At 45.4% G+C, this 15,936-nt stretch overlaps 1 protein-coding gene across 1 annotated transcript in view; it reads right to left on the bottom strand.

The window, feature by feature from the left end:
- Positions 1 to 8,957, bottom strand: part of LOC149355797 (uncharacterized) — a 32,713-nt gene extending 23,756 nt beyond the window's left edge. The window contains exons 1-2 of the mRNA XM_089576192.1: positions 8,715 to 8,957; positions 8,422 to 8,589 (exon numbers count right to left, since the gene is read on the bottom strand). Coding sequence (XP_089432318.1) covers positions 8,422 to 8,589; positions 8,715 to 8,957 — 411 coding nt within the window. The remainder of the gene's footprint in view (positions 1 to 8,421; positions 8,590 to 8,714) is intronic.
- Positions 8,958 to 15,936: the final 6,979 nt, after the last annotated feature.

The raw sequence follows: 15,936 nt of genomic DNA, 5'->3' as shown, positions 1-15,936 counted from the left end.
TTTCCTCGAGTTGAAATTAAACTTTTTGGCACCAGGTTCGACTTCAGCCAGCGCTAGTAATCACTGGTGTTGCAACAGCACATAGAAAACTTGCAACCAAATGAAACTCTTCATAGCTTCCTGGCATGAGCATAGTGAAAGGAGGCAAGCAGGCGCCAAGCTCCAATACGAGGGGAGACTTGTACGTTCAACAGTGCTGGCATAGTTCACTGTGCTTGCATATACTGCGACAGTACTGACTTGCGTGCGTGTCAACTTATCCGCTGATATAGAAAAAAGCCAGCATCACAGTGATTAGTACACTCTCTGATTATATGAATGTGGCCGATATGAATTGGAAAACCTCCCTGGCCTGAGAGCATCGGATACAATGTGTAGAATTTAGGATGTTGCAAAAACTCTTCTGCACCCCTACGGATGATAGAAACACGTGAGCCGCAACCGCACCCTCGAGCACTACGTGCTGCCAACACATCGCAATCACCAGTTGCGTTGTATGCAGGAGTAGAAAGTTGTGGCTGCACAGCGATAAAAAAATCGGCGTGAAAGCATATCCCATGCTTGTGCATACAGATTGTTTCCTTTGGAAGACACGAAATTTTGAATGATACCAATTTGTCGTGATCCGGTAAGGTTTCAGATCATCCAGATTCTAATCTAGGAGCCCAACCCGTAGGTTCATATCCTTGACTCACGAGAAGGAATGGTGTGAAAGGCAGCTAGCAAAAACAGGGGAGAGCAAGTATAGAAACAACAATGTCACTGAATGAAAGTATTGCCCATTTCGTTACAGTCTACTGAATGCCCATTTCTTATCTGTTAACAAATGCTTCGATAAGAGTGCGAATCAGCTTGGCCATACAGTTGATGCTGACTGTATCTGCAGTAGTCTTGGACATGTTACAGAAAATAAGAAACAGATTACAATTACACTTACTCCTTCTGAAATGAAACTGGTTGTAATAGAAAATTATGGCTTCGGAAAAGTAACTGAACAATTACAGCAAAGTAATAGATTAGTATGGGTTTATTTTCCTTCCAACATTTATTGCCATAACACATTTACTTAGACAACATTCTAATACTGTGGCTTGGTTGATATTTTGCTACACATTGTTTTAGCGTTTTAATCAGAAAGGATTTCTTGCCTCCTGAGTGGCGTGGACAGGATGTGTCGCCACGGGCTGTGGACAGAGTGAACTGCCGATCATCCAGTCAGAATGTACTTATGATTTGTAATTATTAATATGGAATGAATGGAATGTTTGAATGCCTGAACTGCTAAATAAGATAATTATTTAACTAATATGATAATTAATTTAGCTAATTACTCCGAGTAATTTATGAAATTTAGGGATTGCTAATAATTGCTCCAGAATTGAACGAACCACAAAGATCACAAAGAAAAATAATCAATAAATATTTAACGAACCTGTTTAAATAATCAATTATATGCCAAATTACGTAATCACTTAAACTAATTGATTAAAATAGTTAACAATAACTAATAACAAATAATTAACCAACAATACATTAATTGATAATTACAAACAGTGATTAATTATATTACTCTGTAGCATAGGTGGTAAAGGAACTATAAATTCTTTCGCATTTTTACATGCAAGGAGACTTAAGTTCACCTTTATTTTCGGCTGTTCTAAACTACAGACAACCCCTTCCTGGTAGCTATGCTTAATAGGGTTCTAAGTGCACGTTTCTTTTCTGGACATGGTCGCAATAGAAGCTTCGCCTTACTGATCAATTTCCCCTAGAATACCTTACGGCCTCTCCAGGAGGCAGATGACAAAGGTTCTGCTTGGTTATTACTTCCTCTACTCACAAGTCTGCAGCATTACCTATAACCTTCCTTGACATTATACTAAAGCGAGTTCAGCAGATGTAGATAAAATTGGCCACAAAAACCTTCCCTACACTATAAACGTGGTCCTAGCGAGTTAGGACGTGCCTTCACATAGACGGGGCGTTCGTGCTGTGATCAGTGATTTGGTATCTGTGCGAGAAACGAGAAACTGTAGTGAGCAATTAAATCATCTCTTTTTGGTGGTGATGCTCCCTTTTTTAGATGCATACATCAGTCGACACTTAAAAAAGACATTGAGATCATGCCTTACGGTAAGATTTCTGGCTGTGATGAAAGGCTCCAGAATTCTGTGCGAACTTTTCGTGTTAATAGAAATGTTTAGCGGGTGGAAAAGCCGAGTGATGGTTAAACAGGCAGTACCGCCGTGTTCAACTAGGTCACTGTTCAGAGAACAGCGCATTCTAACACAAGAGGTGTATGCTTATAAAGTGCAACCTGCTGATTGGTTGCGTTTTCTTGACGTGTGCGCCTTCTGGAATTTTGATCTGCGGGCGGAGTAGCGTATTTACTGGCATAATAGGCTCACCCCCAGTTTGGTCGTGGAAAACAAGATTTTTTTCATTCCGAGCATAATAGGCGCACCTCTAAGTTGGCATTGTGATCAATACTGTACTGCAAACCGACGCATCCCCCCCCCAATCTTTATTTAACAAAATTTTAGCTGAACTGACCGCTTAATTAAAAATTAAGTTAAATTAACGATTGTTTACGAGAGGTTTCTCGGAAAGAACAACATAGGTTCCAAAGTCCCTACCGGTGGCTGTGACAGGCCGAGCCACCTACCAGTGCAGTGGCGTATCTCTTGACCGCTTCGCCACTGCGCTGATAGTGCATGGTGTGAGGACTCGCTGCCATCTATGAATGCTAAGTAAAGTAGGGCCAATTGTGCATATATGAACATTAACCTACTTAAGATATGTCTGTCGTACCCTTAAGGTGGGGTGTAAGTGTCCCTTCCATTGAAGCACAAACACCTTCTGGATCATGTCTTCTCTCCTTAATTACGTTAAACCTCCACCAATTTATCTTTTTACTGCGTTAGCAGCATAACCCCCTTTCTCAAAAATAACCGTGGTGCGCGCGTGTGCATGAGTGCACTTGAGGACACATCCGGGCACTCACTGGTAAAAACGCACCTTCACCAGCCTTCAGCCTCCCTCCGAATGAAAGCAGAAGTAGTCGAGGCAGATTGCTGTGAATGCTCCACGTATGCCGTAGCCCAATCGTTTTACGAAAGAACACCAACAAGCATGAGGCTCTCATCTCGCACAACAAGAACCGGAAGTGCGACAGTGAGAGGCAGATATAAGCCGCACGACAGATTTCAGGATTCAGCAGTTGAAGAACAGCGCAACAAAGCCAGCCTCTAGCTCTTGACATCTATTTCTTATTTTTTTTTTGTTGCGAAAGCAACAATACGACAGACAAAGTGAGACCTCGGGTGGCCGCCGTCCACCGTAGCTACGCTGAAATTTTTCAATTGTTTGTAATGGTCGTGACGTCACAGTGCACGAATTTCAAACGGGGCCAATTGTGCTTTGGCTTGTAACCATGCAACCAGTTAAAGGAAGCGTATAGTGATGCTCCACGTAAGTGGGGCTGAGTTTAGTTAATTAGTTCATTAATCAATTAGGCTAATTAACCTTTCTAGTGAGACCAGATAAATAAAACCGAGTAGGAAATCGGTCGAGTTGGGGAATCGAACCAGGGTCTCCGGAGTGCGACACGAGCACGCTAACCACTCCGCCGTTCCAGCTCTATGGCTTGGAATGAACAAAGGCGCGTCTAGTGAATACAGTGTTTTCGTTCACTCCCATCTTCCTCCCTTGCCGTTACGGCGAGGTTCAGGTGTCCACCGAGATTTGCGAGACATACATTTCCTTTCCTCAATAACCAATTTGCCGTTGACGAAGTGCAATTTGCCGATGAGGAAGGCGTACAGTTCTGTGGACTCCCAGGCAGAGTTGCAAGGAGGACGCTTAGCTTAATATCTAAACCACACATCAGTGACACAAGGAGCAACACCGCTCTTATGACTTTCGCCTCATCGCGCTTTAGGTCAACAATGCGCCACGCTGAATTTTTTTTTCCTTTTTCAAGATTGTAATATGAAAGCTATCTCAATTTTGTGTTTCTATAGGGTGAAAAACTAGATCAAGTTGTTTATGACCCCATGACTCGGGGCCTGTTTTTTTGACCGATCCAGGGAGCTCCGCCCACCATACAACGTGGAAGGCACGGGGCTGCCCTGGGTCGTGTCCAGCGCCTCGGCAGAGGCGCTGGACGACCGTGGAGGAGGCACGTTGATTTTCGAGTTTGACCTTGACCTGTTGTAAGAGGTCTTGAGGCCCACCGCCCCGGGGGTCTGCGTCCCCTCCTTTGGGGTTGGCGTAGTAGCACTAGCTACTCCACACGAGGGCGCGGATGGCGCGGATGGTGACCTGGACAGGTGCCGAAGTCTGGTGTGGTGCGCCGCGCCCACGCACCACATCGGCAAAGCGTATTTTTGCACTAAAGGAAAACCTGTTTGTTTGAGCATATCGACTTTTTGCTTCCTTCAAAGAAATGTTTCCAGTAGTCTTGAGAGTAATTATGTATATTTCTTTCTTGCAAGAAGGACAAGCCCTGGAAGGCAGCATTGTCTCCTGCACAGTTTTCACACCGCGGTGTAGCAATACATTCTTCACATTGGTGGTCCTTCGAAGAGAATTCTGCGCACGTTTTGCCGCCGCGACAACTCTGTGAGCCGTGGCCAAACCTCTGGCAATTGAAACATCTGCGTGAGTTGGGTATGTAAGGTCTCATATTTATTTTCAGGTATCCGACTTCAAGGCTTTCAGCCAGTATGCTGGTGTTGAAGGTGAGGATTAGGTGTTTCCTGTCTATTTCTTTGTTGTCCTTCCTAATCTTTATTCGCTGATCATTTATGACACCTTGATCGGTAAGGCCCTCAAGCTTTTCTTTTTCAGAGAGGTGGACAAAGTCGATTTCAGGTATGACGCCTCGGACAGTGTTTGGAGATCGATGTGAAGTAACGAAGACGGGAATATCCCCTATGGACACGAGGTTTGGGAGTTTAGAGATCTGGACTGTGTCATGCAGTTCGAGCAGTAAGTCACCGCTGGCCATTTTTGATACCTTATACCCAAGGCCCAAGGTATCTGTCAAGCACTTTGCTACCAGGAACGGTGATATGAGTGTTGCTTGTGTTTCTTCTGCATTGCTGAGCACAACATGGAATTTCGGGAAAGTTATCTTTCTTTTCTGGAAAAACTCGCCTGCATCGTTCTGCCCTCTTTTCAGAGAGCGATCAGGATTAGAAAGGGTGGGGAGCCATAAAAATTTCAGGTTTTTCAGTCATGGTGCCAGCCACCCACCATGGAGCCCAACGAGGGAATGGGACAGGAACTTGCGAGCAAGTCCCGCCCACGCCATCTGTACACCTCAACTATAACCAAATATGACGTAACTCAGGGTGGTTGGCCGCACAAGGTTAACCCTAGCCGCCAAGAAAAAAGGAAAAACAAAAAAGGGAGGAGGAGACAGGAGAGTTGTAAAAAGAAGATAGGAAAGTTTAAGATGGAGGGGAGGATAGGAAAAGGCGACTGCCGATTTCCCCCGGTCGGGTCAGGCCGGGGGTGCTGCCTGTAGGAAGCTGGGGCCAAAGTGTTGTGTTGCCTACGCTGAGGGGCCTTAAAGGTCCAAACGATAGGCATAGGCTCAAGCACCAGGATCCCCTTTTCCCTGGACACGGCGATGCCACTCACGGCTAAGCGCGGGTGCTCGGATCCGTGGTGACGCACTGGTCACCATCATCCCCCAGGTACCATCATCCCACAGATGCTCAGGTACCCGTGGTGTCGCAACTCGCCAACGTCTGCATGAATCAGACGCCCCTGCGGGGCAACAAACTTTTGCGGATTAATTAAATGACCAGAGAGGTTAACGAATGTAGGCGCAGAAAACCAAGCTACTAAGAAATCCAATGGACAATGAACCCCCCTCGGACGTCCTGCAGACATCCTGAATACCCGCACGACGTCCATGGGAGTTCAAATGCCCATTGGGAAGTTTTGCAAGCAAAGCTGGTACTATATAAAACAGAAAAATCAGCAAAATGTGACGAGACATGTGGTGAAAAGCGACACCATCGACACCAACAGGGGTTGGTCCATCCCTGTCATAGTCCCTTCTTCTCCGAGCGTAGTGTCCCCTAGGCGATGTAACCCCCCTGAACTCTTGTGTACCTTTCACTGGACTGCAGCCACACTGGAGCTATTTTCATCCTAAGGCATGAAAACAATACCAAGCCACGAGATGTACAGCACAACCAATCTGCTGCGAGTGCAACTGCGCAAAGCGGGTTTTAAGGATTTCACTTCCGTCACCCTTTTCTCTGTCTCTCTTGTCCGCAGTGACTGAGGATACATCGTTCACAAACTGGAAAAAACAGTGGGACAGCTCCGCCTGTTCCACTATCCCTTTGCAAGCTGCGTTTCCATGCACGCGACATCTCTTAGCATAGCGTTAGGAAAGAACAGGTTCACTGGCACCCGTTCAGATTTCATCCCCTGAGCGTTCAGTCAACTGCTTGATCGCACGAGCGGACGCTATGACATGTGATGTTGCACCTCATTTTCTGGCTCATGCAAACAGCAGTATTTTACGTCTGCTGCCAGACTGTTTTGTGAGAAAAGAGCAAGTTAAACGATGTGCTAAGCATGCAGTGAAGTCCCCGACCAATTTCTCTGAGCAGGCGAGACAAGAAATACCGTGTTTCCTCGCAAGCCATTTGCACAAAAATTTGAAGAAAAAAAAATCAGTTTAAAATTGGTGGAGGGGTGCAGGTTATTAAAGAATTTTTTTTTCGAGGGGCAAATGACTTTATGGCAAAGCGTAGCCTCCTGTGCATAGTTTACCCCCACTGACACATGGACACGTGTGAAGCCGATGAGGGGCCCAAGAAAAGCAAAGCCAAATTCACAATTATGTGTTTATTCGACAACTCCATCCATGCTGGCTTATGCATAGAGCAACGCTCCGAAAGAGCGCTGTTGCACCTTCAAAGTCGGCTGCCATTTTCTGTGCAGGCCATTTTACAGGGCTGGCCAGCCTTATTTAGGCATCATGATTGTGTCACGGCAGCGGCCACTGAAGCGAAAGAGAAACTGAAGATCATATTCTCTGTTCAAGAATCAGCAACAGAGCAGCCGCAAGAAAATTGACGTGGATAAACCCTGAGTTTGTAACTGGCAGAAGAAGAAATTCTCAGAACAGCAAACATATGAGAGGAGATTGTTTCACAGCCTGAAGGCTGGTGTGCACCCCAAGCTCAAGACAATCCTTGCGAAGTTTATCAAGAGAAAAGGAGTCGCGGCCGCGCTGTTCCTACAGTGGCGGCACGAAGGGTAGAATGGGAAAGAAGAAAATAAAACTGGCCAGCCCTCACCACCTGAGCACAACGGCCTACAGAGATGGCACACATAGAAGCTATCAAGCTGGCCTGCGCACTAGATATATGACACGAAAAGTTGCATGCTGGCCTGGGCACTAGATATATCACACGAAAAGTTGCATTCTGGCCTGGGCACTAGACATATCACACGAAAAGTTGCATGCTGGCCTGGGCACTAGACATACTGCCACGTATCATTTTAGTGGCCGTTCGTTCGCGCTCAAGGCTGCAGGAAAGAGGTTTTATAATTTTTTTTGTGACGCGAGAAGCGACCGGACTAATCTCGATTGCTCATAGCCATGAAGAGCTGCATCTACGTTTTTCTAGATTACTGTAGATGATCTTGACTTGTTATCTCGAAGTTTCCTTGGTAGCTTTAAATTGAGCGATGCCGCGAGTGGCGGGCATTCGTAGTTCGACGACTGGCGAGCACCGTTGTTGCTTACGCCGCCGCCGAGTGATTCGGTTCTTTTGCGGGCGCAAGTCAGCCCAATTAAAGTGCTTCGTTTCCAAGACTGGTTGGTGTCTTCCTGACCGCTGGACTGCCGTCACTACAACGTGACAATATCACACGAAAAGTTGCACGCTGGACTGGGCACTAGATATATCACACGAAAAGTTGCATGCTTGCCTGGGCACTAGACATATCACACGAAAAGTTGCATGCGAGCCTTGGACGGCTGCAGTGGTTTTGAGCTCACAAGGGATTTCGATGCGTGCCAGAGTAGTGCTTTAGTTGTGTCTCCAGCCCACCCCACATTTGCAATGACACCCTTATAAGGGACATAGCCATGGGTCATGCCACGAATTAATTCTGTTCTAGCATGCTGCGATGTATGCCCCTCACCACCTAACATGCACTGTACCAGGTGGATACACAGTCCATTTCTACGGGCAATGGCGGCTGGGAAAAATGAATTGTCCGGTAGAAGCCAGCAAACGCACCACAATCCTTGTAGCCTACTACGATATACGATGAGTATGCACACGCAAACGTTGAGATGTAGTGTGAAACACCACCGCCACTAGAACGAACAGTCAATGAAGTTTTCCCTACACGCTGTTAAGGTACTTATTAACATACCTGTTGGGCTGACTGGACTGGCACCTCGGTCAGGCTGGCCAGCGTGACGGGCCCGTCCTTGCTGCTCATCTTGAGCTGCAGCAACGGGGCCTTCTGTGCTTGGGACGGAGGAACCAGGAGGTCGTGCAGGGTCTTGTACACCTGTACAAAGCTGGCCACCATGGTGTACTGCAACGGAGGCAAGCCACATCAATCATCACCTCGGAATCAAAAAGGGGTGCAGTCAATGGCAGGCTTAAAGAACAGTGCGCAAGAGCGTCCACGTTCCCCCCTCCCTTTCTGCGCACACTGACCGTCCACTGGGGGTGCTTCTGGGATGTCTCGAAGACCTGGTGGAGGGCCCGGGGGATGACGCCCCTCAGCTCGCCATCCTCGTCCCCCTCCATGGTGTGGGTCTGGCCGGCGCCCGTCTGGCCGTAGGCAACGATGCGCACGTTATAGCCGTCCAGTGAACTCTGCACCAGGTGGGAGACTTCGGCGCACACCTCCGCCTGACTGGTCACGCCCGGGAACACTCGTTCAAAGCTGAAAGCCATGACGGTCTCCCGTTGCGCCTGTACGTACTACGAGGCAGAAACACCCACACATACCACCAGTGTGCAGGGCTCAGCAGGCATGGACGACTAATTACACCTCGATGCGAAAAGCAAATCTGCAGTTACCAATATCTGTGAAAAAGATTTCGAGCAAGACATGTATGGACAATTATAGACAACTTGTCATTTTTCATATATTTTCCTCCTCCAAGAAACACTCCACTAACAGTTGTTGACTGTCATCAACGGAGCTTTGCGGTCGGAGAAATATATGAATCTATGGCCGAGTTGCTGCACCAATGCCTGGTTTTCAAAGGTGAGGTCTTGGCAAGTATTTCGCGAGGTTGGCCCAGCCGTGGTAGGCGTTACGAGTGAGAGGAACGGGATGTTCTCCCGCGTAAGTGGTAAGAAATTCCTCTTTGTCTTTATATGTACATTAATGTCCCACCCACCTTGCCACCCTGGCAGGTGGCAGTCAATGGTTGATCGCGAGAGTTCGCTCACCGTTGTCAGCAGTAACGCATGCAGCCCACATCTCTCATCACCCCACGAGCCTATAAGCGCGATCCACGTTTCCACTGACCCAGGGATCCAGTTATGCGCACTTGCTTTCCTTAAAATGGCACAACGTTGTCAATGCCAACGCAGGCAGCGCACATCTTTCCCTACCACTACGTAGCTTAAAGCAAGATTGAGGTGTGCACTGTTTGGAGAGCGCCGATATGCGCCTTTTCTTTTTTTATAAGCTCCTGCTCCAATGGTTTCGCAGCTTAAAGCACGACTAAGGTGTCCACTGCTGGCTAGAACGACGACAGCGATGGCGATGCTGCGAAACGCAGAAACGGGCGCCGAAGTGCTGTGCTCTAAATATCGCGTGCGGGTAGACTGCGGCGGCGTGAAGTGTACAGCAGCGCTTACTGCCTGTGAAACACGATACGAATTCACGTGCGGCTCATTGCAGGAACGCTTGCATTTGGCCTTAAAGTACGCGATCCTCGTTTCGCACTCCAGTGGAAATAGGTACAACGCAGTTTCCCGGCAGTGAAGAGAGCATGGCGCACTGGACCTAAGCGTTTAAGCCGCAGAGCGACACTGCAGATGGTTAAAGAGTAATGCTGGTCACACCCTCGACACGTACAGAAAGGTGGGGAAGGCAGGCGCGCCCCACGAATGTAGGTGCGAGCTACTGTAGTAAAGCTTCAGTGCACAGTTGGGGATCCGTTGATACCTGAGGCTCCCTGCGTGAGTGAACGCTTGCACAGAAGCTCACCTTTTCGCAGATGTCGCACTCCGTCAGTCAGCAGCGGCGATAAACTACGAGAAGGCACAACACAGTTCGAAAAAACGCGTGACGTATCACTCGAACGCTGTGATGAGCCACGTACCTCTCAGGCGCATGAATACGACCCTCGAGACGCTTTCGCTTCTTCCTCTTCGAAGGCAGCGCGTGAGAGGAAACGGAAAGATCAACGCAAGTGACCTTCATCCAGATTTGTTCTTTTGTATAGCGGATAGATGTGCGGTCTTTCTCGAGAGATATTTTTCAAGTTTAAATTGTGTACAGATTTAGTCCTTCTGTACGCATTACTAAAATACGTTTTCTTTTTCATCATCGCGTTCCATTGGCTGTAAAGGAGTCTGGAAGGGACTCTCAATAAAGGTACGGTATTCCAGTGTTGCAAAAGGACGCCGCTTCACGAATATCCTCCAGCAAGAATACCTTCAAAGCGTTTCGCATAAACTGAGTGTTCTGTAGGTAAAATTTCAATTTCAGCGTCCTCGCGCATTTCGCGCTCTTCTCGTAATTTTCTCCACGCTCAAAGACTCCGCCGGCCCTACCCACTCGGCCCGACCGCATGCTGCTAGGACCAGCGCGGGAATTGCCCGATGAGGCGCAGCTTCTTGACCCACCAGAGTGACGACTGGCCGCGTGGCGGCTGAAACAATGCAATTAATAACCATTTCTTAACCGGCCCACGCAAGAACGTGAAACGGAGTAGGGTTTCAGCTTGAAAAAGTCGTCAGAAGGGGTTCGGCAGTTTTGGGTGCTGTGCTGCGTGTGGAAGTGTATTCTTTGTTTCAGGCTCTCAAGACAGCCCAATGTGGTAATTAAGAGAGTTAAAATCTACTCTCCTCAGAAAGTGTTTAGGTAGTATTTAACAATGTTTTCGGCCCTGGTCTCCTCTCCTGAGGACAAAGAATAAATTTTTCGAAGACATACATTCAAAAAATTCACCGAGGTCGAAAGCGAATCGGTGCGAAATGGCCCCCTTAATATTTTTCCCCTTTTTAGAGTTACGTTTTTTTTATTTCGGTTGAAAGCGACGAGAATGTTGGCGAATGACACGGTCGAGCGCTGTCATAGAAGCTGCAATTTCTGACGATTTTTATTCTATACGTGCTTACTTGAGCACGCTGATAAGTTTGTACTTTTTTTCAACTTTAATGGAGGCAATATTCCAACTAAGGGCTTTTTTCCTTAAAATAATAAATGTAGGACCACACTTCCTTACATGTTCTTATATGCGGACTCCACGGCTTGGTGGATAGCGTGTCGCGAACTGAAGCTCCGAAAGGCTTGTTGAAAAAATTGTTATAGTATCACATCAGATATGCATCTCATGTCTTTCTGACAATGTGGACACTTCGCGGTGCCGTAGACGGTGCAAAAATGCCGAATGAGTTGAATACGAAGATGGAAAAATGCAGCGTTCTTGGACGTCGCTTTTAATTGTGAGGCAACTGCGGAATATTACAAGGTGCCATTAAGAAGGTACCGATGACAATGGTCTAATCTTCCGATGCGCACCAAAATCTTGCATTTAAATCTTGACCTGCTCTCGCATCGATTGGTTAACACTGGAATAGAAAACCAATAGGTTGTGTTTTTGACTAGAAATAGCGGAAAACAACAAGCTTCTCGAGAAGGGATCTGTGGATATAGATTATTGTGGCGAAATCTCAAGATATGCGACAATACAATGGCATCCATTGAAAACTTCTCGTTGAAAAAATGCGCTTCTCTAGAATTTTTGCATAATGTTAGGAGCGCTTTTAAAATAACACGATGATTCGCGGGTAGAAGTTGTAGAAGAAGGGAAAGTATAAAACTGCACTTCCTCAGATTCAACAGGAACGTAGCGGACGCAGCAGCAAGGATAAGAAGCATTTCCGAACGTAAAATTAGCGGAAGGCGACCGTGACACCAAATGCATCCAAAGAAAAGACCAAGCGATTCTGTGTGGTCAACAATCATGACGTTTGGTGCGATGTTTGGTGGAAAGAAGCAGAATCGATTCAACCTAGATGGCTGTGACAGGACACTCCGGATTAATTTTCAGAAACTGTATGCGCAGCAGTGCTTGAGCAGCTGAAAAGACAAAAAAAAAAAGAAGAGCTTCGATGTTTTTTGTAAACAAAAATATCCGACTGTTATGCTAAGGTTAAAGCGAATCTACAGGGAAATATCAAATTAGGCAACACGTATTCCTCGCGAAAATTAAAGACTTTTTTAAACGCGGAAAGGCGGCTGCGTTGCTGAAAAAAAATGAAAGTTATGAAACATTTCCACATTCAAAGCGCCTGCGAAAAATAAACTTCCGTGAGACGTTTCTACAACAAAACCGACCAATCAGGGCCGCCACTTCCGAAAACCGAAACTAGGCCGGAAACCGAAAGTCTGGTCGCCGCGGCAGCGTGCTCCAGGAAAGTTCTATGAGATAATTTTATGTCTTCTGCCCATTGGAAACACACATACACCTTACACAAAGCTTCCTGCTGAGAGAACAAGAGAAGCCAGTCTGTGAAAAATGCGGAGATGAACTTACAATTAATCACATTTTATTTTTATGCAAGAAACTAAAAATAAGGGAAAAGTACTTCAGTGAATTTTACGATGAACGCATTCCTTTTCTCCCTACACTGGTCTTAAGCGACAAAGCAATATTTGGCATATCTTGTGTTTTTCGCTTTTTAAGAGAAGCAGGCTTTCCCGAGAGACTATAAATTCAGATCCACTGCTTTGCTTCACTTTTTTTATACACTTCAGCCGTCTTCTCATGCCTGAGAAGAATGCTGAGGCCTTTACTTGATTGTTTGGGAAACCTCTGGGTCCTTGCCAGCCAAGGATGGCCGCTGAGGTTACTCGACCTTCTTAAAAGCTTTTAATACAAGCCATTTCTGAAATTTCTTTCGCAGCCTTACAGCGTATGAGCAAACTAACTTTTTCGGCGCTTTACAAACCGATGTTTTCACTTTTTAGTAGAATCCACAGAAAACAATTTTCTTGCTACATGAGCTTGGCACCTGATAGCCTTGGATGCTTATGCGCCACTAAAGCCAACGCAACCCAACAAAGGGGCGGGAATGGGGACGGGATTTTCTTTCTAGTTTATGCTGCAACTGTTGCAGCTATTTTAGTTTTTTAGTTCGCAGAACGTATACCAGGGGTAATTCTGGAGTTAGGTGAACCGTCCAATACTGTTTTTCAAGTGGCGCTTTCTCGATAACACCCATAAGTCATTTGAATAGCTCAAATGCTAATTATATGGGCAGACGTGAAAGCTAGCTGGTGGTTCATTGATTTATTTCTTTATTACCCGCATCGCCTGTTTCAGGCATTACAGCAGGGGAGACATCATCATATCACTTCGAAATCCCATGCGCAAAACGTGGTAAAAAGCATCATTTGCTAGCACTCAAAACAACATTCGGCGGCAAAGCATTCAAGTCTCTAATCGTACGTGCAACAAAAGAATAACGCAGGACGTCACTTCTAAAAGAAAGTTCACACAATTTCAGAGTGGTCGCGCCTTTTTGATATATAAGATGAAGGTTTTATAAATAGATTTCTACTTATACCCGTTTTACAGTGGTATATATTATGAAAAAATTTTAACCTCAAATCATTCCTGTGCTCCTACAGCTCCTGCCATTTCAGTTTGGTTTTAATTTCTCGCACACTAAGATTTCTCCTCCCATTACCGTGAACAACCCTCACAGCCCTGTTTTGTATCTTCTCAATTGCATCAACAAGTTCGGCAGTATACGGATCCCAGCACAAGCAAGCGTATTCTAATAATGAGCGGACATTTGTAAAATATAACTTTTCTTTGAGACTACTTGGAAGCAGACTAAAATTGTGTCTTAAGAATCCCAACACGAGAGCAGCTTTAGTCTTTACGCAGGTAATGTGTTTTGCCCATCTAAGATCTGACGTAAAAAGAACTCCCAGGTATTTATGTTCCGAAACGCTTTTTAAATCTGTGCTACCTAATGTATAAGTGTTTGTTTGATATGACCTCTTTCTTGTAAAAGTGACGTGTACCCACTTTTCCACTTTAAGAGACGAGACATCTTCCATTTAGTGCACCATTCCAGTACTGTATCCAGATCATTTTGCAAGCGTTAATGATCACGTGCATTATTAATCACCCTGTAGACCACATAGTCGTCAGCAAACATTCTGAAAGATGACTGAATACCTTCAGCAACATCATTTATCAAAAGCAAAAACAAAAGAGGACCCAAAACTGAACCCTGGAGCACTCCTGAAGTCACATCAACATAAGGAAATGAGCATCCATTAACCACCCCGCTCTTCCGTCTTTGGGAAAAGTATTCGGCTATCCACATAATGATACTTTCGTTAAGCTTATACGTTCGCAATTTGGAGACGAGAAGGTCATGAGCAACAACGTCAAACACTTTCCTGCAGTCAAGAAAAATACAATCAATCAGTTGTCTGTTGCCGATAGCTACTGCTAAGTCATGTGTAAATTCAACCAGTTGCCTTGAACAAGAAAATCCTTGACGGAATCCATTTGGACTAGCATGAATAAGACTGTACTTGGTGAGATGAGACATAATGCAACTATAAAGAATATGTTCCATTGTTTTGCACACTACACTCTACTATCTACACTCTACACACCACACTCTGCACTATGTCTGGATTGCCTGCTTGACAAGAACCGTGTCGGGATGAAAGTTTCGCTGAGTGTAAGCAGCTTCTCTTTAATGACGTTCCATAGCTGTTCAGTGCACAGGTCGTCTGCTAGCGACCAAACGTTGGATGAAAACACTCAATGGCTGAATTAATCGCATCAAAGTTGCCTTTGCTGTAAACGTACGCTTTTTATTTATTTATGCAGATACCCCTAAAGGTACTCGAGAGGGTATTATATAGGGGGGGGCGCACAGGCAATTGAACAGAATAAAACAGAACCGCAAATATAAAACCAACAACAAAAGCACAAATAAGACACTTTGGATGACATAAGTAAGCAAAAGAATCAATCGAAAGCACAAATAAGACACTTTGAATGACATAAGTAAGCAAAAGAATCAAAAGAATGGCAGCGCGGCAAAGAACGAAGATTACTGCAGTATTAAAATTATGCAAACAGAACACTAATACAATGAATCTTTTTAGTAACAAACCCTGCAAAAAAGGAAGCCATGAACAAATAAAATAACAATGTATGCGAAGAGTTAAGCAGTAGTTATTGAAGATATTAGTTTAAAATATTTATCAGGATCAGTGGTGGTTGCGATATGTGAAGGTGGAGTGTTCCAGTCAGATACTGTGCGTGGTAAGAATGAATGCGCATAGATAAATGTTCTGCACGTGAAACGTCTAACTTTAAAGGGATGATCGCGGCGGTCAAGAATCGAAGGAGGGAAAGAAAAAAAGTCGTTATGAAGTGATGGATGATGATAAAGTTTATGAAAAAGTGATAGTCGTGCAATTTTACGGCGGTGACATAAATCCTGGAGACCTACGCGTTTCTTTAAGGCTGTGATGCTGGTGTTGCGTGAATAATCGGAGTAAATAAAACGAACGGCGCGGTTCTGCAATGATTCAATGTTATTTATTAGGTAAGATTGGTAAGGGTCCCAAATAGCCGAGGCATATTCAGTTTTAGGTCGAATTAGAGTGGTATAGGCATGAGCACGGAGGTGAGGAGGAGCATGCTTT

The sequence above is a fragment of the Amblyomma mixtum genome, chromosome 3 (assembly GCF_055824585.1).
Source record: "Amblyomma mixtum isolate Tamu chromosome 3, ASM5582458v1, whole genome shotgun sequence".
NCBI classification, from domain to species: domain Eukaryota; kingdom Metazoa; phylum Arthropoda; class Arachnida; order Ixodida; family Ixodidae; genus Amblyomma; species Amblyomma mixtum.
The sequence above is the reverse complement of the archived record's forward strand: the minus strand, read 5'-3'. Positions and strand labels throughout refer to the sequence as shown.